Here is a 13,265-nt window from a genome sequence, read left to right on the forward strand (position 1 = left end):
ATAAAAAGACAACATCGAAATATTTATGTTCAATATGAACGTAAGGTAAGAACAAAATATAAAGGAACTTAAAAGTAAACTTAGCTTTACATCACTAACCGATTAGCTTATGATATACCATGTAGCACAAGTGTCTATTTTTGAATTTTGTATCGAAATATAAAAAACGAAGGGTTAAAATAAATAAAAGTAAGTACTGTCATTATTTAAAAACAAGGTATAAAAAAATACGCGTCAGCCGCCGCCATGTTTTGTTTATTTGTCGTTACCGTCGCTGGCGTTTGTGGCGGGCTTTGAGGTTATAATCCGTAGATTTTATAAATTGAACCAACAATTTATTAAATACGATTACTTTTGTAATAAATACAAGTTTGTTTATTCCAACATCCGATATTTTAAAGCATTTAAAACGTAAAAACACTATTTTTTACAGATCATCTTCGCACTAAACTCAGCCAGCTAATCATTTGTACAAAATGGTAAAAAAGGCCAAAATATTCAAGCCGGGCGATCTAGTCTTTGCTAAAGTGAAAGGTTACCCTGCATGGCCAGCTAAGGTAACTGCTTCATTGCCTCTATTCTGTATTATAATCATGTCTGATAAAATCAAGTTCCTTATCTCGAGACAGTAATAGTTGTCAAATTTTGGTCTCAGGCTACCTAACCTTATTTCGGTTTAATAATTTGTATCAATCTATTAAAAAGTTTATATGTATTTTTAGGTCACAACTATAAATGGAAAGAAGTATAATATTTATTTTTATGGAACCGGAGAAACGTAAGTGAATACCTGTATATTTCTAAATGATATTGTCACGTAAAACTAGACGTAAAAAATATAATCCTATGCCGATTTTATACTCTCTTTTACCCGGAGGGCGCTTGTCCACTACCCGGAATTCCGTGTAATTTTACCGTCCGGCACGTCAGTTAGCGTTTTTAAAGGACGATTGGCTTGGATTGGCTTGTGCTTTTGTCCATCTTTCTTCGGATCGGAGCTCTTTATCGGTGCGTGAACACGTCGCACGTAAATTCAATCACGCTAAACTGTAAAATAGAGCAGAGGAAGACCGAGAAAACCATGGCACGATCAGGTATGCCAAATACTTGAAAGTGGTCAGGTTAGGAGTCGTAACAATCGGCGGGTATGTATGAGGAGATGCATGAACGTGGAAGAGGCGAAGAATGTTTGCAAGGACAGAGTGGTGTGGCGTTCTATTCTCTCTGCCTAGTGGCGGAGAAGTGGCGTGATGGTTAGTTAGTTAGTTAGTTTAAACTGCCGTAGTCTTTTTTCATTTTTCAAAACCGGACTGCCGGACAGTGAAATCCCGTGTAGCGGTCAAACGCCCATAGACATTGATTGCAATGCGAATGAAATTGTATGTTTTGTGATTGGTCCCTCATTTGAATTTAAATTGAGTCAATATTTAGTATTCTCCATGGGACCGTATATAAAAAAAGCATAGCCGACATTATTTTTAAAGTCATTTAAATAATGTGCGATGGTGCTTAACAAAATTATCTACTCGTATATATGTTTTTTATTTATAATTTGCACTGGTACCCCTAACATTATATCGCTGGTTAAATGCCAAAGGAACACAACGCAAAAAAAATTAAACTGTTTATTCCAAAAATGGTATCTAAATCATCGATATTTTCATATTCGAAATAGACACTTGATTCATTGACACGTGATTCTTGCGTTAGAAATGTCCATTTCTTAAAATGCCCAGAATAAACAAAATACAATACAAATTGAAAGTTTTTATTTCTTCATAATTTTCTGTATTTTACCTGCATATTTCAATTTTGTGAGCTTAAAAAAACAACAGGAAAGTTATGATATAATAAATTAATAGTTTTTACAACAATTTTTTTAAAAATATTTAATTGTAACCTTTAGTATACAAGATTCAAATAATTACCTGCGTTTTTGCCAAATTTGGCTGTTAATTTCCCCGACTCATCGCTCACTCCTTTCAACAACGTCATATCAAAAAACTTGATTTTTCAGGAGATTGTTTTCAAAGTTTGAAAATATGATACAATGTATTAAAAATAAATATCAAGCCACTTATTGAACTTTTACTGTGCAACAGATCTTTTTAGGGAAAACCTGAATGTTTTTTCTCCATTTGAAAAATATTAAGTATATTTAAACTATTATTTTTTGACATCTCATCAAAGATGAAGAAGAATATGGAAGTCTGGGCATTTACGGGGCTTACGACCGTCATAGGCTGGTTTGAGTGATCACTTTACACACGTGTAACATTCACCAATTCTACCCATTATTGACAACCACACTAATCAAATTCTTGGAAGTTCTATATATATGAACCAATTTAGAAACCTTGTTCATGAATCACTAAAACTTCACTAGAGACATCTATTGGTGAGATGTAAAGAAAACTAAATGATTTAAACTAAATAATTGAACAATACCTTTTCTTCTAAATGCAAAAACAGCACTTTCTGCCCTGTAGCGGGTAAATATTAAGTTAAAAATATGCCGCTTTTGCTGGGATATAGTACATTTTCTAGGCATTCCGAAAACAAGCACAACTGAAAATTGTCAATTTTTGATATATGACGTTCTTGAAAGGAGTGAGCGATATGTGTTAACAATAATATTTACCGCCATTTTTACAAAATATTGTCTTAAAGGCGTTTTTCATCGTTCTTATTTACTATACCTTATGCTTAGTATGTACTATGAATTAAGAAAGATGTGTGTTGAGATGGGTATGGAGTAGATTAGTCAAAAATATGTATGAATAATTTCAGCGGCAACCTGCCCCCCAACGATTTGTACGACTACTTTGAGCACAAGAAGCAGTTCCTCGCCAAGGCGATCAAGCGGAAAGACTTCAACGACGGAATCAACCAGATAGAGGAGGAGATCGCCAGCCACGGCTTGGTGGATAACTCCGACTCCGGTAACCTCACTGCAGAGGTATTATATTTTTATTTCTTTCTATTTATGTGAAAATTACTATATTACATCAACTAACTACTAATCACAAAAAAAAAAATAATTATAAAAATTGTATATATATATATATATATATATATATATATATATATATATATATATATATATATATATATATATATATATATATATATATATATATATATATATATATATATATATATATATATATATATATATATATATATATATATATATATATATATATATATTATATATATATATATATTCATAGATTTGGCTTTTATTTTGTAGAACTCCATTTTAATTTATGTATTAAATTTTTAATAAGTATTATTCAGTCTTGATAAAGAAGCGGTTAGCTTCGAAACCGGTAGACATTATAATTAAGTTATAATAAAATATTTACAGTGATTAAAAACAAAGATACATTTTAATTATAAAATGGAAAATCACAAAGTTATTGCTTCAAATATAAATTATACATAAAAATAAATTTTTCGACAATTGTTTCCTCTAGTTATATGTAGCATTTTCAAACGAATGACATTCGACATTCGTTTTAAAATGCCATAACCAGGCGAAACAATAAACAATTTTTAATAATAAAATACAACTTAGTAGACTCAAGAAATCAGCGTTTGATTAAACATTTAATACATAAACTTATCTCTTTCACTGCCTGCACCGAGGCATTTCTAGAAAATTTGGTGGTGGTTTTACAAATTTGTATTTATTTAGATTGACAGGGACATTGAAAGCTTTCAAATGAAAATTCACAGTAAAATCGGGATACGATTTTGTTTCATATTAAGAGAGTGTTTTAATAATGAATATTGTTTTCAGTCTATACCGGGAGAAAGCAATGAAACCGCAGAGACGGAGACAGAACAGAATGACGTTGAAAAGGTAAGAAATATAAAAATAAAACCCCAAACCATCTCGACACACATTTCATAGTATTTTTGACATCTCATCAAAGATGAAGAAGAATATGGAAGTCTGGGCATTTAAGGGGCTGACGACCGTCGTAGGCTGGTTTAAGTGATCACTTTACACACTTGTTACACTCACCAATTCTACCCGTTATTGATAACCACACTACTCAAATTCTTGGATGTTCTATATATATATATATGAACCAATTTCAAATCATTGTTTCTTGAATCACTAGAACTTCACTAGAGACATCTATTGGTGAGATGAAAAGAAGCTATATTATTGAGCAGAAACTCTTTTATTAGTATATGAGGTCCGAATCCTGGATTATAATCATCAGCCGTCAGCCCATAACCGTCAGCCCCGTTAATGCCCAGACTTCCATATTCTTCTTCATCTTTGATGAGATGTCAATGTCATTCCACAGAATTAATGCCGAATCAATAAATAATTTTTAGGGTGAAGATGGCGACAGAACAGAAGAATCTATTGCCGACAGGACCAAAGACTCCGAAAAAGATAAGGACGACATGGAGACTGATCAGGCGGAAGATGCAGCCAATAACGGAGATGGTGAGCAATGCAAAGTGCACGACATTTTAACATCCCAACGTGGATGTTATTTTATATGATGCAGTGCCCTATGCACCATGGGGTGCATATAAGGATTTTATTATTATTACACATGTGTAACATTCACCAACCCTACCCATGATTGACAACCACACTACTCAAATTCTTGGAAATTCTATAAATATGATCCAATTTCGAAATGATGTTTTTTTAAAACATTTTCTATAAAAAAAAACCCTAGCATTAATTAAGTGGTTAAAGTGTTAGTTTTTTTGATAAGGGTTTGATGACGTCATTTGTTACCAACTTACGAAAACATCGTTTTTACGAAGGCGAATTTTGCAAAAGAAAATGATATAAGAATGAAATTGTTGATTATATCGGCTGTTAAAAACACACAGTCTTACACAATCCTTTATAAGTTGAGTATGTTAAATTAGATATTCCTCACGAGTGATAATACCCTATTGTCCCTTTTTTGCTGTTGTTAGTAGCGGCTCCGGAAGTGGCCCCTGAGGCAGTGGCGGCTGTGACGAGCGAGGATACTCCGGGGGAGACAGGAACAGAAAAGGAGGCGCTGGCCTCTGCGACACCCAAGAGAGCCAAGAGGTCAGCATCAGCTCCCAAAACTCCGCAATCAGTGGTAAAAAAAATACAATTTCACCTAGAATCATTCCTTGTATCTCATTTTATCTATTAACACATTGTGGGTGTACTGTGAAAAAATGTACTGTGAAAAAACTCGAAAAATATGATATTTTCACTTAATACGTATTATAAAGTTTTGAACTACTACTACTACTACCATCACACCGTTTCACCGCAGGGGTAGGCAGAGAGGATGGAACAGCACAATCTTCTGTCCTGACATACACTCCTCACCTCCTTCACATCCATACATCTAGTCATACATGCCCTCCGATTACGCAGACTTTTGACACCGCCAGATTTTAGGTTCTGATTGTCTGTGTCAGTGAAGTCTTTTTCGGTCGTCCACGTTCTGTTTTCCCTCTCACATTCGCCACATATATTTTCTTAGTCATTCTCTCGCTATCCATTCACTCCACATGTCCATACCACCGCAAAGAACTCTTCCTAATCTTTTCAATTATTCCTCGTTCAGCCTTACATTCCTTTCTTATATCGTCGTTTTTAATTCTGTCATACAATGATTTTCCACACATTCGTCTGAGGGAGCGCATTTCAACAGCGTTCACTCTGCTTTCATCCTTCCTTTTGCCAGTTCCATGTTTCGCTTCCATACATTAGTGTCGGTACTAGCACGTCGTTGTGAACCGCTAGCTTGGCTTCCATGGACATATTCTTATTCCCAATCACTCTGTTCAAAGCACCACATTTTATAAACTGGAAAAATACGCTAGTAAAGTAGTTTGATATGTCATATTTATGTGGTTTTACAAGTAAATTCAACTTTAAGTTTAATAGCGGGTATTTTATGCAGGCAAAAAGCTTTAACCCATCGGCCTATCAGCCGCCAACCGTTGGCGGTAGGTATATTTTTACATTTGCAAATCAGCCGCCGCCAAGCCACGCCCCCATTCTTGGTACTTCATATTATAAAGATACTTTCGTGTGATATCTACAAATCAGTAAAGAAAGCTTTTGTAATGCATTATTTCTTATAATTTTAATACAAATTTATTGACGACACTTGACGAAAGATGTCCCTGTAAGGATGGAATTATCCTTTTGATTGAAATATCAACTAAAATCAGTGAGAAATCAAAACTTTACATCCCAGGAGTAATGTTCTATTGAGTTATTTTTTCAAGTTTTCATGTTAATTTATCACATTTCTGATTTAGACACACGATAAAATACGTGCATAATAGTTATATGTACCATATTTATTAGTAAAACAGTAAAAGTTATATTTTTATTAGTTTATTTTTATAACTCGGTTGAATTTGAACGCCGTTGACGCCGCAGCCACGCGCGCGGTGTTATTGGTCGGCTGTTGGACTGCGCATTAAACATCAAATGTTTAGTGCGCAGTACCTTTTTCTGCTTTAAAGATTTTTCCTATGTTTGTTCTCGTTTTATTAGGTGCAAAATATTAGCGCCTCCTCGTTTGACAACCCATATCACCTCCCCTCCGGGCGGGGCAACTTTCTTACTTGCGGGGATACATTCAATTAGTGTCTTTGTATACATGTTTTGAAAAAAAACTGATATGCGGATGGGTTAAAGAATAGGGATTTTAGAGTTAACGCTTTTACCAGTATTCCGACGGCATTGTTGTCAGAGGGTTTTTTCATCACCCCGACCCTAATTAGTATTCTAATTAGGGTCTTATACTAATCACAAATAACTGCAAACTGATTCCGATCTATGCAATGTGTTTTGGCGTCTCTCGAGCTCTACCAAAAGTAACCAAATAGAATGCTTACAAGAGTTTTTCCCTTTCTACTAACAGCATTTTTTTATTTTTTATTATAAATTTTTTAATCAAAGATACATTGTATGGCAAAATAATCAACATAGTTACATATATATATATATATATATATATATATATATATATATATATATATATATATATATATATATATATATATTTTTTTTTTACGTGCTACCTCACTAAGAGAGCAGATTACTCGTGTTTAGAGAGGGAGTTCGCTTACAGGGTTTGTACATATAAATAAGAAATAATAAATGGTAATCAAACGGGAGTTTGCCTTATATGTTTTTGTAAATCATTTTTGAAAGATTTTAAATTGATTATATTTTTTATTCTTGCAGGTAGTTTATTAAAATAATTTATTCCTATAAAAATATATATTTAAAAGCGTCTTTTAAATGTTTCCCGCAAACGGTGTGCTAAGATTTCCGTCAGCCGGACATCCTATTTTTAATATATACGCCTTGAATATTGTTTGTTTTGTAGATATTATTTTTTTGTTGAACAAATTGTTGAAATTATTGTTGAAATTGAAATCACCTTTCCTCATGTGTAAACGATCAAGATAGAACTGCGTTTATATGAAGCAGTGCCCTATGCACCATTGGGGTGAAAATAAGGGTTTTATTTTTACTCATTATGTCCCGCATGGGCATTTAAAGGTTATAATTAATAAACAATTTATGAATTATTTGACTTAATATTTTTTAATGACTTTTTCACCTTGTGATAGATAGCATTGTCATTGTCAAAAGCAAGATAATTCCTTTATCATGTAGTGTGGATAACTTCGTGACAACATTACTCTCGGACTTGTGTTTCTTTTCGGCATTTTTAAACCAGTTGTATACCAGTACTGTCAGCTAGTTGATGGTGTGGAAACTTTTTGTAATCAATATTTGCTTTTTGCCAATCAGAAGTATAGTTAGAACTATTATTTATATTTTGTTTTCTGATTGTCAAGTATTTTTTGTATTTTATATTTACACTATTATCCTAGTTCTACTTATAACACCTATTGTATTCTTGCCACCTCCGATTTGTCCACCTCCGTAGAGCAGTGGTCAGCGCGTTTGGCTACCGTGCTGGAGGTCCCGGGTTCGATTCCCAGGAGGGTCAAAATAAATATGGCCGATTTTCACTCTCATATTTATTTAATATCACCCTGGACTGGTACAAGAAGCGCAGGGCTGATCACCTTGCCTTCATGCAATTTACGATCAAGATAACACTGCGTCGCTACGATGCAGTGCCCTATGCACCATTGCGGATAAGGGTAAGAAGAAGAAGTATTCTTGCCAGTGCCCTTTACTATGATCTAAATTATATTGTATACCCACACACAGGCCATGCCTTTGTGGGATCTTTTTTTGTATTTATATTTTATTCATATTTTTTTGTATATGAATTTATGTCATGTTTGTATAATGCAAAAGAATTTAAAATAAAGAAAAAAAAGAAAAGAAAACCACTCATCGTTTCAAAACGCTAACTGACGTGCCGGACGGTAATATTCTGTGTAATTCCGTGTAGTGCACAAACGCCCTTAAGAGGCAATATGATTTGTAATATAAGCAGAGAGTGACAGAGGAAAACTAGTGATGATCAAATATTTCAAGAACTTGAAGTGGTCAGGTCAGGAGTCAGTGTGTTGAAAAGGTTTGGACATGAGTGAGTGGAACAATTGAGTGAAGAGAGAATAAATAAAACAATTCTTTGAGGCAAGTCCAGTTGGAAATAGAAGCAGAGGAAAACTTAGCATGATCAAGTACTTAAAATGCTTAAATATGGACGCGTCAGGAATCAAAATGATCGACGAATATTTATGAGGAGATGCAAGAATGTGGAACAGACAATGATTAAAGAAAATGATGCGGAATGCATCGAAACACGTGTCACAGTAGATTTTAAGAAATAGTGATACTATTTACACACAACGAAGGTTTGATAGTCCCAAGAATTAACAATAAACACTGCAATATATCGTTCTGAATATTTTTAATTTGTTGCCGAGGGATGTTAGACGTCAAAATAAAATATGAAACAAAGGCAAAATAAAGGGATGGGTTAACAGTTAATTTTATGAAAATTGTAAAATGTTAATATTCTTCATGTTTTTTTTTTTGTGAGTATATTAGGTTAAAATCTTTAAAAACAATAAAAAATGTATTAAAAAAGAACTCCACCCACAAGACACACAAGGTGGCTTGGTGGGTCTCTATAAAAAATTGTGATTTAAATAAATGTATACTAATAAAAAAAATTACCAAGTAAATTTGAATTGAAAATATACAACAGATTGGTGTGGTGTTCTATTCTCAGTTAAAATTATCTACGCTGCTCACTGTAAGCTTCAACTTTGCCCGGGACTTTTTTTCTCTTTTGCATTTTTTTGTTTGTGATCTTTATTTGTTTGGCCGTTTTAAAGCTCGTTGTGACAATTCGCAGAAAACTCCCCGCCGAGGTCTGAAGCAAGAGATTGTCACTCCGAAGATGGAGCCCAAGACCCCCCAGTCGGCAACTATGAGTCGTAGCGGCAGAAAGATAAAGCCTAAACGGTAAGGACATCGTGACAGGTACCTAATCACAGTAATACCCCACTTGGACAAGTCGCCTTTGCATTAAAACTGCATCATCTCAAATCTTACTCATTTTACAGGAGAGAGTTTAAAAGGTTTTACGTGTAATATTGTTAATAATAATATTATTTTCAACGTTAATTTTTATTATTTGCTAGTTATATTATCTCTCTTTCAAAGTAACATAAAATTATATAAAGGTGGAGACTGACCGGAGCATTTCGTCGTAACGTAACACGTTACGATGCGAGCATTCAGGCAGTCAGTACAGCGAGCCGAGCGCTCCATCCATAGTTTCGGATGCTCGGTGATGCTCGCCGCGAGCGATGTTACAACGTTATGTTACCACGAAATGCTCCGGTCAGTCTCCACCTTAATAATTTTGTTATATAGTAGCCGAAATGTGGGTCAGAAAAATAATCGTTTTGGGTTTCAGTACTTTTTTATATAAATTTGGCTTAATTTTTAGGATTAAATTTGAACATGAATTATATAATTTATTAAATACGATTCAATTCGAGGAAAAAATTCATATTTTTCACAGTAAAACAATAATATTTTATAAAATATTTATTTCTTTCGGTACAATTATGAAATTATTATACGAAATATGGACTAAAACTTTGCAACAAAGCAAGCGTTTGTTGAACTATGCTCTTTGTCAATATTTAAGAGAAGCATACTGGTGATACCAAACGTTATCGCATATTAACTCAATTTAGAATATTTTTGGAAATTGTATACTTTTAACCTTTCCCTCCCGGTGATATCGCTCGCTCCTTTCAAGAACGTCATAAATCAAAAAACTTGATTTTTCAGGAGAACGTTTTTAAAGTTTAAAAATATAATACAATGTATTAAAATTAAATATCAAGCCGCTTATTGAACTTTAAACAGTGCAACAGATCTTTTAAGGTAAAACCTGAAGGTTTTTTCTCCATTTGAAAAATATTTAGTATTTTAAAAAAATAACTTAATACATTTTCTTAAAAATGCAAAAACAACACTTTCTGCCCTGTAGCGGGTAAATATTAAGTTAAAAATATGCCTGGAATAAAGTAGATTTTCTGGGCATTCCGAAAACATGCACAACTGAAAGTTGTCGATTTTTGATCTATGACGTTCTTGAAAGGAGTGAGCGATATGCATTTACTACATCTCGACTTTTCAAATGAGAATATTAATATAAAATATAATAGATACGGGCTCACAATTTTTGCATTCCTCCGTAATATGATTATGTATTACACGAAAGTCTTAATAACGCTGTAAATAATATAAAGTTATTCATTTGCAGCGACAGAAATAAATAATTTGTGAAAAAATCGGGAATAAAATCACTAAAACACAAACGTTTCTGTGTTTGCGCGTGTGGTGTGCTTTGGAAGTATTCATGCATGTCGCATGTCGTAACATGTTTACTCTGCCAGTCCAGTAGTGTGCAGATTGTCTTGTGCGACGGTCGTGTCACACTACGCCATTTATAACGGCCACTTACGATGTATTTATTTCTCGTTTTCAGGTAATTATCAGAGCTAACATTACAAAATTGTTATATTTCAACTACAACTATGGTCAATAAAAGCAACATTTAGGAATATTCACATTTCTCCATTTTTAAACCATATTTTCATATGGTGTACGAAATACATATCATCGGAGCGCGCGGAAGTTTTTAGCATCGTAAGGGAAGGGTTTGTGCGAAGAGGCGTAGTATACTTTCCAAAGAGATGTCTAAAAATATGTCCAAAAATATCAGGTAAAATTCTGCAAAGACATCGCTTTAAATATTCTTCTTCTTTTTGTAGATCCTAGGGATCTGTTTGTTCCTCCGCATGTTGCTCTTGGGATGTTGACTCCCAGCTGTCTTTCCATCTTTTCGGAGGTCTGCCTGGGGGTCTGCGTCCTTCAGGGTTGCCTTGGTGGGCGATACGTGGAAGTCTGTCTTCTTTAAATATCGATGTTACATTTCCAGACGCGCGGACGAGTCTGAAGACAGCTCCCCGGAAGGCAAGCCTGGCGGCAAGCGCGCCATGCTGCATTCGCCAGGCGGCGGAGAGGAGGCGGCAACCGTCGCAGACCCGCCTGCGGAGACCGAGCCATTAGTGGAGGCGGCCAGCAAGCCGAATAATGAGGCGAGGAAACCCAAGAAGGGGGCACAGAACGGGGAACCGATCAAGAAATTTACCGATCGGTTTAATGTAGTAAATTCTGTAAGTTTACAACATTTTGAGTGTGTCCAAATACATACTTGTTCAAATGTCACCTGTCAGGGAAACAATGAATCATGTCGATACGTTCATTATTGTAGACCAAATACAGATTTGATATTTTTTTTGTACTGGGCTCAAGTAACACATCAAAGTTCAAGTAGCCCCGTTCTACGGTACTTATTTTTTGACCAGTTGATTATTAACAATATTAACATTTTTTATTATATCGGACACTGGATTATTCACCCTACGGATGAGATGTCAATATTAAAGGTGTCTTAGCTAGATATGATTTGATAGTGCTTATTTCTTTCCTTATTTCACCATTCGAACTGTTAACTAATTTTTTCATTATATTTTACAGCATGAATTAGAAGATATTCAACAACCCTTCAGCAAAGGGGAAGGTAAGTTTTTCTTTTAATTTTTTTAATTTTCTTTCATGTTTTGAGTAACCAAAAGCATGAATTAAAACATAATTAATGAGAGTCAGTTCCAAATTCATTTATGATGGACACTAAATGCGAATGACGCTTTAAAGGAAACAAAATAATGTATGTATTATTTTTATGTGACAAAACTATACATATTTAGAACGTAACATACTAATGGCGATAAAATGCATATCTGCTTTGAAAATCTAAGACCAATATTATGGTACCCAAGTTAATTTTTCCTTTTTTATAATAATAATTACTATGAAAAACATAACAAATTATTTAAAAAAATATAAATGTATAAATACGAGGAAATAGGTACTTGTAAATTAATTTTAATATTTACTTTTGTTTTATATTGGTGGCGATACTAGAAGAAGAAAAAATGTACTATAATAGGTACCTGTCTTTGTATTGTTTAAATAATTATTCCATTTTTAAACATTTTTTATTATGTTGTTTTTCTACACTGGCAACACTGTTGGAAATCTTCTGGGCAGCTACTTATGAATTGTTTGAGTGTTTGTTCTTTTTTTAAACACTTTATTATTGTTATTTTTCCACACTGCCAACACTGATGAAAAATTCACAATTTTTCCCACCAAAATTGAAAACTTTTCACTAGTTTGTGTCATATTTTTTTAAAATTCATTCTATAACATTTGATGATGGATAATCAAAGATTTCTTCGCATAAAAATGGCAAAAAATAATTTTCAAAGTGAATCAATGGATAAACCCAGAAATAAAGTAGCAAAAACTGTTAAAAGTGTAGTGAATAATATTTTGACTAGAAGCCAAGGAATAAATAATTATAATGGGCAACTGAAGAAAATTGTTAATCTCCGTGAATTGATGGGTGAATCAAAACGTGCAGTGGTAAAATCTACTCAAGAAATGAAGTGTAGGAAGGACATCGTATTAAACAATATTTCTACCAGGAGCAGAGGAATAAGCAAAAATAAATATAACCCCATGTCAAATTCTGTTACACGTATAAAAAAATCCTTATTACATGTGAATCATAGTGATAAAATGGACAGCGTTAAGAACAATATTTCTACCAGAAGCAGAGGAATAAACAAAAAGAAATTCATTCCTGTTTTGAGTTCTGTTGTTACGCCAACAAAAAAATTGTTAGCAT

The 13,265-nt window shown here is 33.7% G+C and overlaps 1 protein-coding gene across 1 annotated transcript in view; it reads left to right on the forward strand.

The window, feature by feature from the left end:
- The first annotated feature begins 246 nt into the window (after nucleotides 1-246).
- Nucleotides 247-13,265, forward strand: part of LOC148302715 (uncharacterized) — a 28,220-nt gene continuing 15,201 nt past the window's right edge. Inside the window, exons 1-10 of the mRNA XM_088271155.1 lie at nucleotides 247-298; nucleotides 434-557; nucleotides 723-778; nucleotides 2,791-2,959; nucleotides 3,806-3,868; nucleotides 4,357-4,471; nucleotides 4,963-5,114; nucleotides 9,342-9,451; nucleotides 11,448-11,685; nucleotides 12,050-12,092. Of these exons, the coding sequence (XP_088127281.1) occupies nucleotides 477-557; nucleotides 723-778; nucleotides 2,791-2,959; nucleotides 3,806-3,868; nucleotides 4,357-4,471; nucleotides 4,963-5,114; nucleotides 9,342-9,451; nucleotides 11,448-11,685; nucleotides 12,050-12,092 (1,027 nt within the window). The 5' untranslated portion in view covers nucleotides 247-298; nucleotides 434-476. The remainder of the gene's footprint in view (nucleotides 299-433; nucleotides 558-722; nucleotides 779-2,790; nucleotides 2,960-3,805; nucleotides 3,869-4,356; nucleotides 4,472-4,962; nucleotides 5,115-9,341; nucleotides 9,452-11,447; nucleotides 11,686-12,049; nucleotides 12,093-13,265) is intronic.

The sequence above is a fragment of the Brachycentrus maculatus genome, unplaced genomic scaffold, assembly GCF_059751285.1.
Source record: "Brachycentrus maculatus isolate JH-2025_06_01 unplaced genomic scaffold, ASM5975128v1 h1tg000420l, whole genome shotgun sequence".
NCBI classification, from domain to species: Eukaryota; Metazoa; Arthropoda; class Insecta; order Trichoptera; family Brachycentridae; genus Brachycentrus; species Brachycentrus maculatus.